The sequence below is a fragment of the Hypomesus nipponensis genome, chromosome 9 (genome assembly GCF_054491055.1).
Source record: "Hypomesus nipponensis isolate SF chromosome 9, ASM5449105v1, whole genome shotgun sequence".
In the NCBI taxonomy this organism is placed as follows: Eukaryota; Metazoa; Chordata; class Actinopteri; order Osmeriformes; family Osmeridae; genus Hypomesus; species Hypomesus nipponensis.
Window position 1 is genome coordinate 9,241,331 of NC_140369.1, and position 22,919 is coordinate 9,264,249.

At 39.4% G+C, this 22,919-nt stretch overlaps 2 protein-coding genes across 2 annotated transcripts; one reads left to right on the plus strand and one right to left on the minus strand.

Annotated features, from left to right (window-relative positions):
• Positions 1-2: 2 nt before the first annotated feature.
• On the minus strand, positions 3-1,997 carry cnpy2 (canopy FGF signaling regulator 2). Its single transcript, XM_084704708.1, has 6 exons — positions 1,910-1,997; positions 1,576-1,678; positions 1,326-1,441; positions 994-1,191; positions 813-909; positions 3-607 (listed from the first exon to the last, which is right to left on the minus strand). Exons 2-6 carry the CDS (start codon positions 1,670-1,672, stop codon positions 564-566), a joined length of 552 nt encoding a protein of 183 aa, XP_084560834.1. The 5' UTR covers positions 1,673-1,678; positions 1,910-1,997; the 3' UTR covers positions 3-563.
• A 3,413-nt stretch (positions 1,998-5,410) lies between these two features.
• On the plus strand, positions 5,411-22,847 carry syt6b (synaptotagmin VIb). The gene is made up of 7 exons (XM_084705772.1): positions 5,411-5,576; positions 18,729-19,113; positions 19,691-20,255; positions 20,526-20,646; positions 21,540-21,711; positions 21,821-21,971; positions 22,216-22,847. The coding sequence occupies exons 1-7, from the start codon at positions 5,411-5,413 to the stop codon at positions 22,285-22,287; spliced, it is 1,632 nt and encodes a 543-aa protein (XP_084561898.1). The 3' UTR covers positions 22,288-22,847.
• Positions 22,848-22,919: the final 72 nt, after the last annotated feature.

Sequence of the window (22,919 nt, forward strand, 5' to 3'; positions counted from 1 at the left end):
AATTATATACTGAAATCCAATTGATGTTGAGATATATTTCCATAAAAAAAAGAGGCAAGAACATACAAAATGAGACAAACCACCAACAATAATACATTTTGGGGATATGTAGTGAACTAAGTTCACATTAACAGAATTCCCCATTAATTGTTCAAGTTATTCTTGTGGAACACAAGTAAATTGAGTCTAGAAGTCAATCAAATGACATTTATGCACCTTTTTACATATATTTGCTTAAGAATCAATCTAATAACAAAGACTCTCATATGAAATTATTGTGTAGCTTCAGTGATTTCAAATTGCATGGTTCGATAAACAACCATTTGACATACAATATTGGTTTACTCATGTTAAATGTCCAAGATATCAAAGATGTCCTTATAACGCTGAGAGGTAGTAAATACCCTTTGCTTGTATCTAGTTAATGGAACTGATATTACAATCCAAACTTTGATGTTCTTTTTACAAAGATATTCATCTGAGGATGGGCAATGCCAGGGATGGGCTAAGTCCATACTGCCAGAGGGGTTAATGCCCCCCTTAGAAGGTAGATCTGTGTTCGGTTAGAGCTCATCATGATGCATTTTCAGAGCATGATCACAGAGATCTGCAAAGAGAATCATACAGCAAATAAAACCTCATACTGTTACACCCAGTCCAGACTCCACATTAAATGTGTTGTTTGTCTTGGTCAGTGCTACTCTACTTCTTCCATTTCACATTTTACTTTTGATTACCTTTGTTATTATTCCAAGTAAATACTTAAATGCATACAAGTCCATTTCATAAAAGATTACAATAAGAGAGCATACCTGTTCTCTTGCTGCAGAGTTTGTCTTTAACATTATCCGATTGATGGGCAAAGAATTCAATAATCTCGTCTTCATGTAGTTCAACAATTGTCTCACACTGAAGGGAAGATTAAATAAATAAATGAATGTGGATGCACTTAAAAATGCAATTCGATATTGAGATCAGAAACCAACTACTCACAGCATATTTCAGACTGGAGCTAACTCTTGAATCCAGTTTGGCCTCTGAGAGGTCCATGGCTTTTCCATCTCGAGATGTGACCCTCTCATAGGTCTTCCTGCTTGTGTTAGGATCCACACGTTCCCCATAGTCCTTCATCTTCTCACACACCTCCTCCATCAACTCCAGGAGGTTACCCTCAGAGCGGGCGAGAGGCACCTGCAAACAAAAATAGACACAGGAATGCAGAAGAACTAGGGACGGCAATTTATTACAATAAGGATTGTAATAAAACTACTTTTGTACTTGTACCAAAGGTAGTATCTGTTGTGCCAAGGTAGTCTTGTCCTTACCTCTCTAATAGATTGGCTGCCATCTGGGTTGATTCTAAAGGATCCTGTCTGGATCATTTTCTTGGGATCAACTTGGGATATTGCCCATTCCATTTCATCCACTAATGCCCTGCAAGCTGATTGGCAATATATACATGGTTTAAAATAATGGTTGTTTAAAGCCATAGTCTCATTAATGGGTTAAAAAAAAAAAGATAAAAGAAGCCAAGATATTGTACGGCTCTGAAAATACCGTAGCCTCGAAACCTACCTCCACATCTGATATCCTGCCCTTGCCTGGCTGTTTGGATGTGGTTGGCCAGGAGAAGAAGCATCACGCATTGGACGATCAACTGTGGGCCCCTCATCTTTATCTGAATCAAAAAGTTAAGTGACATCTGCATAAAATTGGAAGACCTGATTGAGACTGTGATCCACAAGTTAGGTGCCAGTCGAAACCTTCAAACACAGTTCACCCAGCAGTAACCTAGATAGCCTTTCCGAATTTAATGAATGGGAAAAGCCAAACACAACACTTTTAGCCCAATATTTTATAAAATATGCATTTTAACCATGGTACAATAAACTTCAAAGTTTGAAGTTACCTGTTTATTTCAGACTTTAGCCACCGCTACAAAGATGTGGCTGTTCCACGCTGTTCCATCTTATTCGGTAAAATGTGGTGACGTAGGCAATAGGACGCCAATGGTAGGTGCCCGTCAACATGCCAGAACCAAAACAATTTGGACCCTCATATACTCTTACGGAAAGCAAAGAATATAGAAGATACAATGCCGAATCCAAACAACATACAGAGATATCCACCATATTTTGACATAAGTACTTTTGTGACATGTTGTGAGCAGCAGTGCTACAGGTGTACGCATGGTAACCAACAGGGGGGGTAGAACACTAATTCTTTGAAGCATTCCATTGACCCCTTAACTGCCTGACACAATTCGAGACATCGAGTTGTACTGACATGCTTTATTAATCACTGAGAACAAAAGTAAGTGCATTATACACCTGCAAATGACACTTATTAAATAATAAATATATTTTTATTATGGTCTAAAATCTCTTAGAGAAAAATCAAACAGGCTCTCATTATACTTTAGCCATATTATTTTACTCAAGTGATTAAAGTTGTAAGCCAGAAAAATATACCTGAAGTGTTCATCAGGTTCTTGTGAAAAAAACGGAAATGTATGTGAAAAAAATCGAAGTGATCATTTAAAAAATACAATGTGACATCTGTGGATGCCTCCATATGTATGATGAAGTGCCTCCCCCAATCACACAACCAAGACGGATTGACATCAGTCAATCAATCAGATCCCCTGCTATGTGTGTGGCATCTCCTCACCAGGATGCTGCCATCCAGCAGAGCAGAGGTGATGTTCTCACTCAGGCTGTGTTTGAGGACGGGGCCCTCCCTGGTGTGAAAGGCCACCTCATCATCTGGACGAGACACACAAATACCATAATCAGACAGGAAACACACATACGTCAAATATACTGCTTACTGAAAGTATTACCAGTATCAGTCTTCTGATTTGATAACATGTAATTGGATCCTTCAGTGAGGACCAATTAAAGTGAGGGAGTCAGATGGCTGAGCGGTGAGGGAGTCGGGCTAGTAATTAGAAGATTGCTGGATCGATTCCCTGCCATGCCAAAATGACGTTGTGTCCTTAGGCAAGGCACTTCACCCTACTTGCCTCGGGCGGTATGTCCCTATACTTACTGTAAGTCGCTCTGGATAAGAGTGTGTCTGCTAAATGTAAAAATAAATAAATAATAATAATTAAAATGTATTAGCACAAGTATTGTTACGCTGCTCTGTAAGAGTCTTCTGGGGTCCATGAATAAAAACAATGTACATTTAGGTCTGGTGTGGCAACAGAGAGATTTACTGTGCGTGCTTGACAATGATTTGTGTCAAAGATCCTATTGAACAACTGTCAAGTTGTGACAACCGTGTGTTCCATGGTTTGAGTGGATGAGAAAAAAAAACCATGTTAACAGCAGCATAATGTTAATGAAGAACTGGGACCTAAAATTTATATTATACAGTACTGTGAGTACGGTACTTGTTGCTCTCTTACCACTGGGCCAAGTCACATGGAGGTCACAACCTTTAAACTCTTCTTTTTTAAGATCCTCAAGAGTTATGCTGGGGACACACAATACGATTTTTTAAATCTTATAAGATTTTCAAACTGTGAGAGACCACAAACATGACGACAAAAAATCCTAGATTTTGCCGTTTTGCTCCTACAGTGTGTGGTCACTCTTAACACACCTCACACCAAGGGAACATCAGATAAAATCTGCAGAACCATCAAGATAATCGGGACATATGTTACCTAGGATTGTCGGAAGGGCCGAAATCGACCCAATTATCCTGTGGTGTGTCCCCAGCATTAGCTGAGATTGTCTCAAAAGAAGACCCTCATCTGCAACAGACAGTTACACGAAGAGGACTTTTATTTACATTGCAACTTTGTGAGTTGAAAATGTCAAATGTGTACATTTGCAAATAAGTATTCTGATACACACTTTATGGTCCTCAATCAACTGCAGTTACAATTAGAAGCTTCAGTAATGGAATGCATGTCAATTAATGCAATTTCACTGCTTCACTGAATAACCCTGAAACCCAGTGCAGATACATTTCCTGCTAATTGTGTCTTAGATAATGACAGCCAGGGCAAATCAGGCGGCTATGTGTAACCCATTACATTGAGAAGATTGACACTTCAGCCTCATTAAGGAAGACCTTGTGGTGTAGAGATTAGGGTGATATAGTGTAGAATGAAGATAGACATGATCATTCCGCATCACAAATAAATGACTCACAGTAGCAAGCTAAAGTATTTTAAAGGCAAACTTTTAAAGAATGGAAAAATAAATGGACACCAGAAATGTGTATTTAAGGTCACCTGTGAATGATGCTGTATATCAGGAGAAAATTGAACTTCTCATTCAACACATAAACCCATAGATGTGTTAGCAGTGTTTGTATACAGACTGAACGGCATTCATGAAATTACATAAAATGTCACTAATTATTGACTTATCTTCAAAGTCTTACACATTATCTACTTGTGTATATATATATATATATATATATATATATATATATATATATATATATATATATAATGTAACATGTCTTATATATTGCAACAGATGATTTAAACAAATGCATATACAAACCCATGCATTCTTTTACCAAGTCTTAGGCCATGTTCTGCTGAGTTTTAGCAACCATCTTTGCCGCGTTTAGCTATTCCAACTTTTAAACAATGCTCCTTATCTCAGTTACAACTATAGCAAATATTACAAAGGATTTGTGTTTAATGAGTCCTATCTTTCTCTGTGTCACCAGCAGAGTGCAGTATGTGGATTGCGGGGTAGTTTACTGTAATCACTTTCCATTCAAAAACAAATCTGTCAAAACTTGATTATTAAGTATCTCAGCAAATCTTTTATTTAATTTATCATTCATGAACTACATTTTGTAGGAAGTAATATGACATAGAAATAAACCTGTTTATGGAAGGAAAGGGTGTGCTGTGTGGGAAAAATGAATGGACACAAGCATAAGGGTGTTTCAGGGAACCGAGTTGTTGTGGAAATTAAGCGCAACCAGTGTCCATTTCTTCTTTCTCTTTCTATCTTTCTCTCTTTTTATATCTCCCTATCCCTCTCTCTCTCTCTCTCTCCCTCTCTCTCTCTCTCTCTCTCTCTCTGTCTCTCTCTCTCTTTGTCACTCAACACATGGACATGGTATGATGCATGATGCAACCGCCCTGCTCCAGGAATACCTGGGGGGTCCCACTGCTTCATTAAGTCCCCTCCCACTCATTCTCAAACACATACAAAGACACACCCACTATCGCACACACACTGCAAACACACACACACGTACACACACTCACAAGTTCCAGGAGTCTGAGAGGCAAGAGCAATAGTAAGAACAAGAAGAGCAGCAAGTTACATCTATTTTTCATGCAACATCATCACTCTAGCGTTGCTTTTAGATCCTTTCTCCCGTCCTGGATGAGAGCTAAAGACTGCGTAGGATTCAGGCTCGGAGGATGAGTTCTGCAGAGAAAGAGGAGAATGACATGTTCTGTGAGAAGGCAGTGGCCCTCATTATTGACCTCTGTTTGGATGACAGCCCCTTATTGGAGTCCAACACCTGTGAGGAGTTCATCACTCTGCTGGCCCATGCCAACCAGAGCCCTAACCATAGAGGCGCAGGTAAACTGCATGGCCAGCTGTGACTTGAATGGTAATGTCTGTGCTTGTGGCTGTAAGAGACTGTAGGCTATGTCAGTTGATCAAAACTGGACAACTGCAGGAATCTTTGCTGGGAAAAAATAGATCTGCCTACTTTATGTGGGAGGAATTATAAATCCTTGCATTTCATCCATTGGTTTACAACGGGGGTTGACTACGGGGGTTGTTTTTTGAGGATGCACTATTGCACTACACTTTTTCTGCGTCAAAGGAGTAAATGTGTCACTGATATTGTGTACTTTTGAGATACAAGGGCACGTTGGAAATGTGTTTGAAAGAAACTGAGGTAAAATATTCAATTAGTATACTCATAATACTAACTCAAGTGCATTTAGGTATTCTTCAGTTGCTGAAAAACTTGATGATCCATGGTTGCCCTTTCTAGTAAATGAAAGAGAGTGTGTATATAGCCTCAGAAAACACTTCTCTGTTGTTGTTAATATACTGTACAAACTAAATTAAGGTACATTGGTAAAAGCAGGCCATAAGGTAAGGCTATTCTGTACATCTCAAATATAACGCTCAGTGCCAAAGGCAACCAGGACAGAACTATAGAGACACCAGATGCTACTGTGAGTCAGTGGTAAGTAGAATGGGTTGTGTCAGCTAAAGGTTGAACTAAAGCTGCTTCTACATTTTCCACATACTTGTGTGTTTGTTCTGCTACCATGCAAGACTGGTCATCTGGAAATTCTCTCTGCCACTGTTCTATAGTGCATTAGTTTGGTTTCATAAAAGGAAACTAGAATAGAGCTCAGGGGCACTCTCAGGGGTACTCTCTCCCTACCACATAGTTCTCAACCTATTCTGTTCCTTTCATTACCACCATCTAAGGGGAATCTCACCAGAACCATCCCGTTAGAGTCTTGCTTTTCACATTACACTAAAACCACTTGCATCTACCATTGCCACCATCGCTCCCTACATATCAGGTTAGTGTATTTCCTTCCAGCTCAGCTGTGGGGTTGACGGGCAGGTAACTGAAGTAGCTCATGCTGATTGTGTTCCAATTAAAGCTTGTGCGGCATCTGTAAGAGGTGGCACCTGCTGCACGGGCAGGAAGGGTGAGGATGCCACAGTCTGCAGGTAGTAATACTACATGAATAGAGGACTGCCGCTGTGTCGCCAAACTCCCCTGTAGAGCTCTGTGCCCAAGCTGCCAAAAAATCAAAGGTCACACAAATGGAGTGGCGGGTTGTGCACTGGTATCTCTGGTGAGGAAAATGTCAGAGTTCCAAGTGTCACAGTTCTCTGATACTGTGCTTTATTGTTATTGTTCCTACCATAACAGAGGATTTAACAATTGGTTTGTGATGGAGTAGGGCAAGCAGTAGAATGCATGCCTCTGCAGGTATGGATATGATAGATTCTGACCTAAGAACTATTAACCTCTCACTAAGAGGTAATATCAGCCATGTCTTTATTTCCCCTGGGCTTTTTCTCTCTGAAATATTTTACATATTTGCTATGATACCCAAAGAAAGTATTGACCTACAATGGTTTTAGGGAGCAGAAATCCAAATCCCACATATTTGTAATATATTTTTGGTAATAATAATAATAATAATAATAATTAATAATAATAATATAAATAATAATAATAATATAAATTCAATATTCTAAGTGTTCAGTATTATATATGTTGCAGTATTTAATTTGAATCCCAATTGTGTGAGAGCATTACCTGTTATTGCATATGGTAGATATGGTATGGTTTACCCTTACCAATATTGATTGAATAGGGTCCATTGTGTGCATCCTAATTTAAGTGTGTACTGGCAGTGAAATGAGGTCATGGTCTCCAGCTGGGGAGCATTAGATCAATCACTTCCTCTCTCTTAGGAGGTTTAACCATTAGAGGACATGGAGGGCAACAGGAGGGGGAAAATGACTCCAGATTTATAGGAATAGTTGGAGAAGCAGTATGGAGTACAGATCGTGTGGAACATTTTAAATAATCCTAAAGAAAAAAAGCAGGAGCACCTCCCATCCCCCCTGCCCTCTGTGGTCCCATCCTGATGACGAAAACAGAAGCAGAGCAGATATTACACAGTGCTGAGGTCTAATCTCACATCTAGAGGAGTAGCAGAGTGCACAGCTAGACCATGCTGTCACGGCAATATGTGACCATGAATAAATAACAATGGCAAGCAGAGTGTGATGGCACAGACAATGCATTGTGTATGTCAACAGAGAGTGTTGTGGAGTAGTCTAGTCTGTCCATAACCCACAGAGGATAACAGTTTTGCAGGTGCGGTTCTATTGAACTTCTGTTAATAATTCAGCAGACTGAGGTGCTGCAGGCCAATTGTTTTAGTGACATTCTAGACTTGTGTGTTAAATATGGTTTAAATTGATGGTTAGATTATTTTTCATTTGACGAATGGATTTTTAAGGGTATTTGATTGGAGAAAAGTAAAAAAAAAAAAAAAAATCATTGGAGAAAAGCAGGTCTATTCATACATTATTTTTAACACCTCTTGGGCAATGTCGGTATTTAAACAGATGTTTAGCAAGTAAAAATATCCTACTAGAGAGTCTTTTAGTCCACAACTAAATTCTTAGGAGAATTACATATCAAATGGAGCTCAAATGATGACAATTGGCAGATCAGGTAAAACAAGTGTAAGATACCTTGTGTCAAACATATATTTGCTTAAATCTACATTAACATTGAAATAAAAGCCTGTAGTGCAGATAACACTGTCAGTGCAAATGATACATCATAAGTATGTAATGTATTTGGTAGGCTTTTTTTCATGTACAGAGGGGAATGTTTACCTGCTACTTCTACATCTATGGTCAAATGTTCTGCCACTGAACTACACCCATCCCCATTGAGTACTATGGTAGGAATTATATAAAATACTTGATTTTTACATTGCTCCAATTTCTTGTACTTTTGGGGATGAAAGCAAAGGAACAATCGAAAAGAGGTTAACGTCTGGACAGTTAGTTACAGGTTCAGCTGTAAACTGAACAAGAAACTCTTCAATGTGATGCTCTGGATAGGAAAGGGATGGTTCATATAAAGAGGATGGGGCAGGACCCAAATTACAGAAATCAAATTTTCAGCCTGAGGCTTCCTGACAAATGCTGCTCTGACATTTTATTGTGATGATTGTGTTAAATTTCGTCTGTGCTTGTCTGCAGTAGTCAGAGGTTAACAAGACCCCTACACATTGACAACACTGTGGAGTACATGTGTATGGTAACAATTGTATTGCTCTTCTGAAGTCTGCCTGTTCACAGAGAAAATATATTGCCCAGTTGCTATGTATAGAACTTTTACTCATATGCTATAATATTATATACAGCTAAATTTGTTTAATGCACAAATACCTTATATCTTGCACATTTTACTACTTAGTAGATTGTGACTTAAATTATATCTTGCATTAAATATTATTCATTAGAAACAGAATGAACTTGTCCTGCTTTTGTGTAGGATTCCAAGGAATGTGTTGCACCATGAGTTTGTCGTTGGGGAGTTTCTCATCATATTACTATTTCCTATAAAACAACCATTGCAAACAATTTCCACAATTTAATTTTGTCTAAAAGTACTCTTTCTGAATGGCTGTTCTTATCAACAAGCTGTAGCCAGGGGATCTTGTTGATGTGGGGTGTAAGATGAGATGATAACCAAGACTTGGACTTAAATCAGGCCAGCCAGCTACACTTTTGTTTGGACAAAGCTGCTAAGAGGTCTGTAAGAAAACAATTTCTCACAATCTCCGATATCGGCCTCATCCAACAGTCAGATCATTTTTGATGTCTTGGCTTGTCAATGAATATACAGGATATATAACTGATAGCAAATTCAACAATAGGTAAGCTGTCATTTACAGTCACCAACAAAAACGTGAGGAAGTCTGGTCCTTAGGGACACCATGTGTTCAAAACAGTGGCCAACCAAACCCCAGTAAAAGTAGCATCTTAAAATCCCACGGGAGGATGGAAAATGAACAACTGACAGGAAAATACACCAGGAATTCAAAACACTGAATGTTTTTCTGTGTAACAATGTTTTTGGACACATCTCTTTTGACACTACAAAGGAAACCAAAAGATCACAGACACGATGGAGGATCTTTGGTGCCCACTCAAAGACACATCCTCATCTGATCTTATCCATCAGTATTCATTAGATGTGATGTGTCAGTAATCTGTGAGCTGAGCCTTCTCCCCTTGCTTTTGTGTGTGTTACATTAGCGCAAAAAAAGTTTAACCTTTATTGCATTATAACTCTCTGCCCTTGAGCTCTGAGTCTGTGTGAACTGAGTTCCTCCCTTTAATGAGGTGTGTTGTGTCAGTGTAGTTCTCAGTACTGAGACACTGTACTTCCATAATCATATTACATCATGACAGTTGCTGCTGAACTTAGACTAATGAGTCCAATCATTTGCTTCTTTATTACCAACTGCTTTTATACGACTGATAACTCTCGGCTTGGCTGAGCAACATTGAATTCATGAGACGCTGTATCTCATAGATATAATTTTCACTGCAGTCACATTGTGTCTTGCGTGTCAATGAGTTGTAACACACAACCTGACCCAAAAAGTAGTTTGCTCAATCCATTATAAAAAACGTGTAAATTCAATCAAACTTCAAGTTGGTCCTGTGAATCTTTTAAAGCTAAGTGGACAATTGCTAAATAAAATCTTACTACAGGATTTCTACATTGTTACATCGCACGATCAGCACGGCGGATGCAAATTGAGTACATGCATAATCACATATTGATTTACATCAAAATAAGCCTTGTTAGACAATACTCCCTCAAGGGGGTACATCAGGTTGAATCTACTTCTCAGCATGAAGCACAACCTTCATCCTGTCTACTTCTCATTGAAAGTCTTCCTTCTACTTAAGGTGCATCACTTTGTGCCAGAAGATAATGTATTAGTCACATTCAGCAGCATGAGTCTCACCTCTTGATCAGTGCAAGATCAAGGTTCTATGTGAGAAACAGCCAAAGATGATGACTGCATGAAGAAAATAAGTGGCCTTACTGGCATAGCATAGGATGGCGTGAGTTATCATTCTGCAGGCATATTTGCCAAATATATTAAAGAGCTGCAGATGAAGACTGCCATGTGCCATGTATGCTGACAATTTTAAATATACATTCCTGACAGCATTAATTAATCTGTCCCCCAGTGAATCATACCATTTCTACTTTCCTCCATCTCACCCCACTCCCCAATAACCACTCTCACTTGACAGCTGGCTTACCATGTGTGTGAACAGTGCAAATTTACCACAAAATACACACTTGCTCGTGTGAAAGCAGAGAGGGGACTTGGAGGCTTCCCTTCCCCCAACACCGGGCACTTCCCCCGCTTTAATGCGGTCTGATGGTAATCTTTGTAGAAGTAGGCTACAAGGGACAGTCACATCTCCACTACATGGAGCAAGAGCAGCACATCACATGGCATCGTGCTACTTGGGCAGCACAAGACAGAGGGTGAAGGCTGCCCCGAAGCACGTAATACAATGATACATGCTTCACAGACCCGACATACATCTGCTTTGTTCTTATTGGTTAACTTGGCTGTACGATACAGATTATATACAATTGTGTGTTCAACTGATCCGTTTATTGTTATTTTACCAGCCCCCAAAGTAGCTTTTTGTTTTATGGTTTTCCTCCCCCCAGGATTTTTATGAGTGCTGGTGTAATATGCATCCATTCACAGTTTTGTTTGATATTCATGAGAATATTTCATTAAAATTCATACACATCACCCTCCTCTTTTGTCAGTTTGGTTCTCATGGTGACATAAAAGGAAGAAAAATTCATTACAAAAGATAGAATAATAGAGTCATGTGCCACAGGGCTGATATAAAAGTAAACAAGCATCTACATTTTGGTAGCCTCAGCAGTCATACCAGCCACATGGATCAGCTGCAAGGGTTATTCATTAAGGAGCTTGTAACTGCTCTCCAGGCTTGGCTGAAGTACCTACCCCTGGATGGTTGCAGTACAGCATCTAGCACTGCATGTGGGTTTTCTCAATCATAGCGCCATAGAAACAGGGTCCCAAGTGCAGTTGAAAGCTCATTTGCTAAGGAGACAGGGGAGGGTTAGGATCCACTGAAAGGGCTCAGCAGAAAGAGAGAGATAGCTTCAACATTGCTTAAAAGAGTGAGTGAGAGAGAGAGAGAGAAAGAGAGAGAGAGAGGAGAGAAGAGTGTTCAACATCGGTGAGTGCCTTCACTGTCACTGTGCATGATATTAGCTGTTTGTTGATGTAATATTTGACTGTTGTTGAAATATTGGAAGGTGGATGTTGTTCTGCCTCAGAGACAATGAAGATGTATTTAACAGCTTTGTCTTCATAGGGGTGCAGAGTAAGCAGGTTGTATCTATTTTCCCATAGTTTCTCATTGTGTAATCCTGCAGGAGAGTCAGAACACTTTTCAAGCCTGTGAACACTTGGGATTGAAACATACTGTATATAGCAGCACAAATATTACATTTACTTTTAACAAAATCAAGACATAGAATAGGCACTGAGGAATTGCTACATTTATGCTCATGGACTACTTGGAACGAGATGGTTGAATTGTAACTCCATTCACAGCATTACAGCTTGCATGGCTCTGACTGACTTTACACATTACATTCACTTCCATGTAACTGCAAAGCAATATCCACAGTAAAAAGATTGTAGGTACTCATGAATTATAATATTAAGCGTTAATGGTGTAGGTTATTTTGAAAGTGTATGAAGGCACAGTATTGGGTCTGAGTGTAAGTGGTGAATGGAGGTTGTAAAGCAGCAGTTGAATGTTGTTTTAAGATCAGAAAACAAGATCAATGTTAACACATGTTAATATTTTCCCTTGGAAAGCCCAACCTCACCATACCAAGTTTCACTTGTGTGATAAAATTGCTAAACCATAATGAAGTGTAACTATGGTTAGTTACATGGAAGTTAATGTTATCTTGACAATTTTTTTTGTGACCAAATATCTGTGTCAACTATATGTTTCATGTGTTATTTAACTTTTTATTTGTATTTTAATATTTTAGAAGACCATTAACCACTCATTCTGCAAACCCATAGGATTTTATTGGTGAACAACCAAAGTCAGGACTTTTCTGTCACCCTGTGTCCAATAGTGGCTGTAAATAGCTGTTAAGCTGATAGCTGTAGGTTTATAGATTCCAACATTTGTTTAAGGAAGGCTGTACTGTTGATCTCATTAATACTGTTAAAGGCAAACAAATGAGAAGGGGGGGGGGGGTAAATGGCTAGCAAAGGCTCTGGGCTGGAGGGTGAAAATAAGTGTTGATTTGCAAACCAGCACCAGAGTATGAATTTAAAGATGACACTAACAGCTAAAATGTATTTAATTGTTGTATTAAATAAATTGAAATTACATGGTATTTGTAACAAATTGAAGGATGATGCATCCAGGCAGCACGTGTGTGTACCAGATGAGTTCCTTGGGTCACGGATGGGCCACTGGAGCTTGAAAACATCCCCTGTTGGGGGAGGTCTGGATATTAGATAGAGAGCTTGGACAGGGAAGAAGAAGGGGAGGGACCAGAATAGGAAAGGCCAAGGGACCAAACATCAGATGTGTATGTATGCAGATGTGGTGTGGTCATTTCCTTCCTAACCTCAGTTCTGTCAAACTCCCTGTGAGACCTTTTATTTGAACTCTAGAGTTGCTAAGGATTTTTGTAAACTTAATGTAGTTAAAAAACATGAAATTATTAACATTACATTATAAAAAAACAGCATTACTGACAGTTTAATGTTAAATCCAGATAAAATTGTAATGAAGTTGAAGGATGAGTGTTATAGCGATTTATGGTGTTATGCTTTGCAAGGCTCTCTGTTATGTTTAGTGCATCTATGTACCCTTCAACTGTCACCATAACAACCTGAGATTATTTGCAGGCTCTCCTGGGCTTGCATGGCATGTGTCAACTGAAACTAGATAATTTCATCAATATTTGCTTCATTCAACAATAGTCAGTGTATAGTAATGTGATTTGGTTTTCATTGGAGATTTCCTTTTAGGTTGCAGGAAGCTCTTTGCCTATTTATGATTGGAGAAAAAGTGCATTAACCAACTGTAACAGAATATTCTTGTGCATGTGAAAGCTCTTGCAGAGCACTAAAAGTGGATCAGTATTCCCTCAGTCAATAAGAGGTTACTTGACTCACATTAACATCAATACGGTATACATGTATATATGGTGATGTATTTATAATGACGCAGCATTCAAAAAACCTCACCTCATCAATGTTCTATTTGGCAACTGCCATTTAACAAACACTGTTGAGAGAGCCATGGCTTAGGGTGAGACTGGAGTGGATGTTTGGTTTTATTCCATGTCGTTTTCATCATGAAGCAGTGCTACCTTTAACCGAGCTTTCATAATAACTTAAAGTATCATTTGTTTCCTTAACAATAGTCTTTTGTCCAGATTTAGGGATTCTTCCTACGCCATTTGTTTTCATTGGCTTCCTCTCAGCAGCCTCTCCATTGAAAGACTTGCTCTGTCCATCAAAACATGCAAGCCTGGTCTTTCTCCCTCTTATCTTCCCTTCACACTCCCCTGTCTTCAGCCCTACACATACTAATGTAACCTACATCCATACAGAGGAAGAGGCATACAGGATACTCAAAGTGGCATGTGGTGTCACTCTCCCTGCTTTATCTGAGGCTAGCATGTTGTGTGTTGTGTGTGCTTGCATGATCATCATTGTTTATGTAAGGTTAAAGACAATGCTGGTGGATATTCATGTTCCGAGCTGTATTTGAGCTCTCACTGAGCCTTTTCTTTGCCCAGATCCTCCTGACTAAGCAAATTTTGTACTGGGTGGTGTTAAAGTTAGGGAATATGGTAATGATGTGTCCATGGTGCAGTGAGATTCCCAGTCACAATTAATTACCATGCTGCTCAACAGCGCAGCATGTTTGTTGCACCACATAATTAGCATCTTCCAAGTGGTATTCTTGTTTTATTGTAAATTTACCAACATTTAAATTAAATGTTGTCGTCCAAATTTAAAACTTACTTTTTAAGTAAATAACTGACACAAAAACACACAAACACATACACCACACACAGGCACACACAGTTAAACAAGGCCTTCGAATCTGGCCCAGGCCCACTTGATTTATTTTCTTTTCATATATTTTACTGTCATCTATGGGCAAGAACATAGATACAAACTTGTATTAGCCTATATCTTGTGTTGTAACTGGCCTTGTGCAATCATCAAATAACCACAGTTGTCGACCTTAACAAGTCCTCTTGAATCTCAATGCAACCCATTCTATCCAATATTTTTTGTGATTAGTGAAGCTTCTGAAAATCATTTACAAAAACGAGTACATAAACCTCAACAATAGCCCCTACAGTTAAGACCATACGCCATTTGTGTTGTGATTGGAGTGCAATCCATGTCTCTCTGTCTCCCTCTCTCCCGCTCTCCCGCTCTCCCGCTCTCGCTCTCTCTTTCTCTCTCTCAATCTCTCTCTCTCTCTCTCTTACAGACATGATTGCCTTACTGGGAATAGACAAAGGATTGATAATATCACAGACTGGGAAATTGAGAGAGCATTGGAAATTGTTCCTGGTAGAAGACAACAGATGTGTATTAAATTAGTTTGTGTGCACAAGTACAACTGGAAACACAGGGGTTGGGTTTGCAGCTGGCTATTCACACATGGCAATAACCTTAAGATAATGGTTAGTTTGCAACCAGACAGCCTTTTTCTACACTGCACACTGGGTCATTAGGGCAGAAATCTGGGGAGCATGTTGTCTACAATTTTACTGTAACACTTAACGTAAATGTCAGCCTGGTAAAGTAGGGTAGCTAGAATGGAGATAATATATGCGTTTTCAGTCAAGTAAAAATAAAAATGTTTAGACTTTTTTTTCTCATTATGTAGTTACTGTAAATAGTACATTTGTTTTATTTTGTATTTCTTTTACATAATTGTGACATCATTTTACAGAATGCATTGTGGTGGTATCTGTTGAATTCTGGCAAATAACTTATATTGACTTCTGTTGCTATTGCTTCTATACTCTTTGCTTCTGGTGCATTAAGTAAACTATACCATAAAAAATCAAGTGCCAACCATAATAAGCTGGACAGTTCTTTCTAGACCTATCATACTGACATTCAGTAAATGTCCATGTATGATATAATTTTTTGTGAGTTGCCTCCTATTGTGCAAGATAATGATTACTCAATTAGTGGTTACTATTTCATTTGTGTGTATATATTCCCGAGAGGATATATTCCCGATGAGAGGACTAGATGATTGCTAGAGGTCTATAAACTGTGAGTTTTCTGTAATACTTACATAGCCCTATAGTGGAACCATCTTGCTTCCACTTGATTCATGAGATAGTACAAATCTTAAAGCTTGCAGTGATTATCTTAAAGCTTGCAGTGATTATGATTTTTCATATTCCATCATCCATAAAAGGCTGTGGGAGTCTGGAGAAGAATCAAGTGGCTCAGAAAGTTTAGCATTGGCTGTTATTCTCCTGTGGGAGCTGCAGACCTCTACTTTACGGGTGGGATTGGATATGTTTAGGTAACACACAAGTTTCTATAGAGACCAAGTTGTATATGAGGGCTCCTCACAAGAAGGAAACCCTAGGGCTTTGGTTGCTGTCTCTGATTCAGCTAAAAAACAAGGCTTAATTAGATTTTTTGGTCACAGGAAAAGCTCTTAAGGGCTGGTCTCAGTTTGTGCAGAAGTTTGTGCAGAAGGGCAGTAAATCCCATTCAGTAAAAGCAGTTGGACTGTCGTTACCCCATTTTGTGAATAAGAAGATTCAATTACATGATGATGTCAACTTTGTTGTCCATCCCAGTAAAAATAACATTAATCCTTGAATCAGGTAATTTTCTCTTTTTACCAATCCACAAGTTCATCTTTTTGATCCACTTCATGGGTCTTGCCCATGACATCAATTAGGTATTGATGTCAAAGGTGTAAAACACATAATGATTATGTAACCTTACATCCTTCCAGTCTCCTTAAAGAATACATCTGAGTGAGAGGAGACTTTTTAAACCTATGAGATCAATTAGTGCACATCTTAATAAACTGCTGACTAAATATTGCACAGAATCTTGAAAGAAGATTAAACATTAATTTTACATAACACTCAGAGGGCAAATTGTTTGTGAAGGTTTCTACTTAGGGTATTTAGAACCACGTGAAATAGTTTTAAATCTAAAAGCCTCTAAATTATTCACTGAAAGTACGATATATAAGACAGCCATGTGCAGTCGTCAATCACTCATAAAGACCATTTATAACATGTGTGAATTAGGACATTTACGAAGGTTGGTCAAATCCAATGTCTATTTGAGGATATTTAGGAATGGGGATTACATCAGGTTCATATTCTCCCTTCAGACTGTGCTGACTAGACGAGATATACTGTGTGTCTCCCGTATTCAAGATTTATCCTGGTCTGGTGCCCCAAAGGCCCAGAGCAGTCCCTTGTGAGAAGCCCAGGCTCAGCCACATTAAGACTGGCAGATGGCTTTCACAACCTATTGTATGTGGAACTTTAGGGAAAATGTATAAGAAAAAAGTACTATTCAAACAGTATTTTGCATCCAGAACTTAAAAGAAGGTAATACAAGTACATTTGGTGCTTCCATTTATCAGAATTCTGCAATATATCTTTTTAAATTGTACAGCTTTACTTTGAGGCCTGATGTATTATTCAAAGTGTGTCCATGTATAATTAATTAGTTGGAATGGTTTAAAGATAGTAGGATGGTAGTTTCTTACATTTACATTACATTTAATCATTTAGCAGACGCTCTTATTCAGAGCAACTTACAGTAAGTACAGGGACATTCCCCCCGAGGCAAGTAGGGTGAAGTGTCTTCCCAAGGACACAACGTAATTTGGCATGGCCGGGAATCCAACCAACAACCTTCTGGTTACTAGCACGATTCCCTAACCACTCAGCCACCTGACTCCCCTTCTTGACATGCTAGAGTAACGCAACACTTAATTTACAGTACTAATGGTACCATTGATATATATATTTCTATAAATAGAGAAAGAGACAAATAGAGATGCACTTTTTGCAAACTATATATCTTTGTTGCAATTTTTCTCAATTGTCAAGATATGTTTAAGGAAATTTTCATGGGATATACTATAATTATAGTATCAACAAAAGGTCAAGACATATTAAAGAGAGTACATTGATAGTTGTAGTTTGTATTTATTGGGTTGTTGTGTGCTGATTGATTGAAACATCTGTATGGAAACATTTGCTTAAGAAATTGAGAACAACTTTAATGTGTACAATTCATATAAAGGTGCACCATTAAGCAAAAGTATTATGCAGAACCATTTGCAATGACTAATTGATCCTATATGAGCTCTCTAAACATGTAGTCCACATGATGGTCCAGCCAAACACAGATGATAATCAATGAAAATCTTCATACTTTGAGATGTTTCTGTATTAGACAAGGACTACAGACAGTGAAAAGGCACATCTTTGCTTCAGTGCAACCTGGTAAAATTATTATAAAAGACTATAATTACATTTAGCACATTGACAACTCACAGATCAATTCCTGTCTGTGTGCGTGTGTATGTGCGTGTGTGTATGTGTGAAAGAGAGAAAGAGAGACGGGGGAGGCAAAGAGTGAATGTGAGAACGGAAAGATGAAGTAGAAGGTCTTAAGTTTAATACTTCTGTATGGACGTTTCCTGCAATTTGAACTTTTTAATAGTGGGATCTATCTGAATATTGCCATATATCCTACACTTACAGATCCCTCAAAGTTATTAATGCAAATTAAATCAGCCTCTGCTCAGCATGTGGGACCTACAGAAATGTATTATTCCACAGGTACTTTCCAACTGATGTGGCCACAACCCATTTAGATTTAATTAAAAAGCTTTGAATGTAAATAATCTTATAATACATAATATCCCACAATTGTTGTATTGCCACCAGGAGGAGGCACAAGCTCCATGTATCTCTGTTTCCCAGTGACACACTGCAACATGTCATGAAGCATTGGCAACCTCTATCATTTCCCTCTCTTTAAATTGTCTCTCCGTCTTCAGATATCTCCTTCAGCCTCCTGCTTTTGGTGTTTGTGACATGCGGCCTTGCTCTGCTGGGGGTCATCATATTTGCCTCCTGGAAGCTCTGCTGGGTGCCCTGGCGCAGAAAGGACCTTTCTTCTAGTGCCACTCATCTAACCCTTGCTGGGCCCTCCACCCACAGACACTTTGAGAGAACATTTCCCTCGCACACGCACGCACTCACACACACGCACAGCATGGCCTCGGACAAGATGAAGGACCCAGAAAGTTTCCTGGAGGCAGCCGTGAAGATCAGTCACACATCTCCTGACATCCCTGCGGAGGTGCAGCTGTCCATGAAGGACCACTTTCTGCGCCGTACACGCATGGCCAGGCAGACCACTGAGCCTGCCTCCTCTACCAGGTCAGCATCAGTGGATAATGCATGACAGATATGATCAAATCAACTAATCCCTCTTAATCTTCACCACACCATAATCTACAGGTCAGTGTTTTAGGAAAGACTCCATACTTTAGATATGTCTGGAGTGCTCGCCTCCCCTGTGAGTGCATGTCGTGTTTCCATGTTCATGCCCATGCATGTCTCATTCCTTTAACTTAATTGAACACAATGCAATTCACTAGCAACAATGTTGATGTGAATTATTTGTTGTATGTGGTAAATAAAGATACATCAAATAAAAGGGATAGGAGATCAGAGATAAGAATTTCCATAAAATATATTTTGTGGAATGTGGCAAATATTTCAGCAGATTTTCCACTAAGTCACAAGTTACAGTCAAGTTACAAGTATGTCATATGCACTACAATTACAGAAAAATAGTCAATGGGAATGAGGATCTTGAATCTCAAGCTCCTTCGAACAATGCTCAGACAATATTTAAAAGAAAGTCAGAACAAGTCAGACAAATAACTGTGAATCCATTGTTTGCTTTGATTGGACTGACTTACAACCAATGTTGTCATTGTCCTGTCCCCAGGCATAGCTCCTTCAAAAAGCATCTTCCCAGACAAATGCACCATGTCACAAGCCTGGACCGAGGCAATGACTTCCCCTGTACAGAGGACCATGCCTCTAGCCTTGGTCGCATCCAACCTGAGCTCTATAAACAGAGTCCCCTGGAGGCAGACGAGTCCTCCAAAAACAACACTGGCAAGATTTGTGGCAAGATCAACTTCTCCCTCAAGTATGATTATGAGAGTGAGGCCCTCTTGGTCAACATTCTTAAGGCCTTTGACTTGCCTGCTAAGGACTTTTGTGGCAGCTCTGACCCTTACGTCAAGATTTACCTCCTGCCAGATCGGAAGCGAAAGTTCCAGACAAGGGTCCACCGCAAAACTCTCAACCCCACATTTGATGAGTCCTTCCAGTTTTCAGTTTCCTATGAGGAGCTGGGCAGCAGGAAACTCCATCTGAGCATCTTTGACTTTGACCGCTTCTCCCGTCACGACATGATTGGTGAGGTGATTCTGGAGAATCTGTTTGAGATTTCGGACCTTTCCAGAGAGACGGCCATCTGGAAAGACATTCAGTACGCCACCTCTGTGAGTCAAAATGTTATGCTAAGATGAAATGTTTCGAACATGACATCAGCTAGAAATAAAAGATTCAAGGCAGGACCCAGGGGGTCTTATCACTCTCTCACACACAAACACTGAAAGGCTAATCACAGACACAGTGTACATACCATCACGAGCATAATGTACAAACTGTACATTATAATTACAGTTCAAAAGTACTTTATCTATAATTGTAGTTGTAGTGCCTTTTCTTTCCTTTCATGACCAGTGTTCTCTGCTGACTGAATCACACAGGAGAGTGTCGACTTGGGGGAGATCATGTTTTCTCTCTGTTACCTGCCAACTGCTGGCAGGCTAACCATGACCGTCATTAAGTGTAGAAATCTCAAGGCCATGGACATCACTGGATTCTCAGGTACAGTCCACTGGAATGACTTAACCCTTGTGTAGCGTTCATATTTGTGTTACTCACCCAATGTTCACGGCTATGATGGACCCACATTATTATTGGGGTCTTAAAACAATAAGCCAGAAAGCCATAAGCATTTCTGTAAACAAACCCCAAATGATCATTCACATAAATTTTTACCATGTATATTTGTAAAGAATTTCAGCAATGTATTGTTATAATATTGTGCAGTTCCCGCAAACCTTTTTGTAGTTTTAAACACTATAAAAGGTTAGGAGTGCAACAAAAGCAGGAGACATTCAGACTGGCAGGAAGACAGACAGGTTCTCGGTGCTATGCTCAACAGGGAGGAGGAAGACAGAGTGACAGCATACACTAAACCTTTGAATAAAATAATATGTTTTTCTTCTTCTACTCTTTTCTTACTCCCACTTGTGTCATGTAAATGCATGGTGGATGTACACGATGTGCCCTGGATGAAATATTTGTATTTGACATGTTATTCATGGCAAACGAGCCAAGGCTAATGAGTCTGGTTGAAGAATTAAGTATTTCAGGTCAAATTGAAAATGGGCCCCGACAGACCTGAACATCACATTGGCCAGGGGTGGCCAATCCTGGTCCTCATGTTTTAGATGTTTCCCTGCTCCAGCACATCGGTTTCTAATGGATGGGTTGTTATCAAGCTCCGTGGATGCCGGGTAATGACCATTCATTTGAATCAGGTGTGCTGGAGCAGGGAAACATCTAAAACATGCAAGACAGTGGCCCTTGAGGACCAGGATTGGCCACCCCTGACATAGGCCTTTTTCAACATAGTTGTTACATAGTTATCAGCTCAATTTGCTCCGCTAATGTAGCAATGTCACACTAGTGAGAATTTCCTGTTATATTTGCAGACCCCTATGTCAAGGTATCCCTTGTTTGTGATGGAAGACGGTTAAAAAAGAAGAAAACCACCATCAAGAGGAACACCCTTAACCCCACTTATAACGAGGCAATCATCTTTGACATCCCACCGGAAAACATGGACCAAATCTGCCTCCACATATCCGTCATGGATTATGATCTGTAAGAAGCACTCATATTGTCTGAACTTTCATTTGTGTATTTCTGAATTTGCTCTTGAAATGTTACTACCTGCTTGGTCCTAATTAATTACTCACATTTTCTCTCTCAGGGTGGGTCACAATGAGATCATAGGTGTAAACCGAGTGGGGAGTCATGCAGAGGGGCTGGGTAGAGATCACTGGAACGAGATGCTGGCCTATCCTCGCAAACCTATTGCTCACTGGCACCCGCTAGTGGAGGCCAGGAAATCTGAAAAGGAGGTAGGTTACTGTCACAATGAAAAGGAAACTAACTGAACGCCTCAGATTTCTGCATATAAAAATCTGATTACACTAACAAATCAAATTACTTATCAGATTACTTTAGCGTTCGTGGAACTGCTTTATATCAAGACATCTGTACAATTCTGACTGCAATTGACTGAATGTTACATTCAAAATGGACAACATGTGTGATCTTAACAACTTGTGATGTTATCCTGTCCATGTGAAACTTCCCCCACAGTGGAAAACCCGCACTGCAAGCTTTGACAGCCAAGGCTCCTGCCCCTCCCCAAGACTCCTGTCCAGCCCATGAAAGAGTCACAGACCAACTACTGGAAGGCTATCAAAATCTGTCCAGAAACAAATAATGTTTTTAAACCACAAGTCATCTGTGCCTCAGAATAGGTTAATCAGTCCTCTATGGAGTTACAGTCTCAGTCTGGACATTGGACACATAATGTCTCCCTTCATAGAAAATCTCTGCTACACGAATCATTTTACGTCACTGAGTTATGAAATGTTGTTTCGGTATGTCATCTGGGGTCTGTTTAAATGTGTTAAATGGATCTATTGTTTGAGCCAATACAGTAGTTTCGTGAACATGCATTGCTGAACTAGTTACCAGTCAAGCTGCTGTTAAGAGCAAGTTGCCTTTATGTGCCCTGATGTTTGGGTTTTGAGATATCTATATATCTAAAGCTTCAAACTGGATATTAAGACACATGCTTTTGACCACATAAAGTTCAGATAAACATCTGTCAAGTTGCCAGATCTCCTTTTACTTTATTACAATGGAACATATCCCATTACAAGTCAGATTGTATTATTGTGTCTCAGTCTTGATTGTTTATATAAATATAATACCTTTTTCTTCTACCATCATCTACTTTCAATGTCATAAGTGTAAATGCTATGGACTACAGCAACGCTTGCTATGTTTATAGT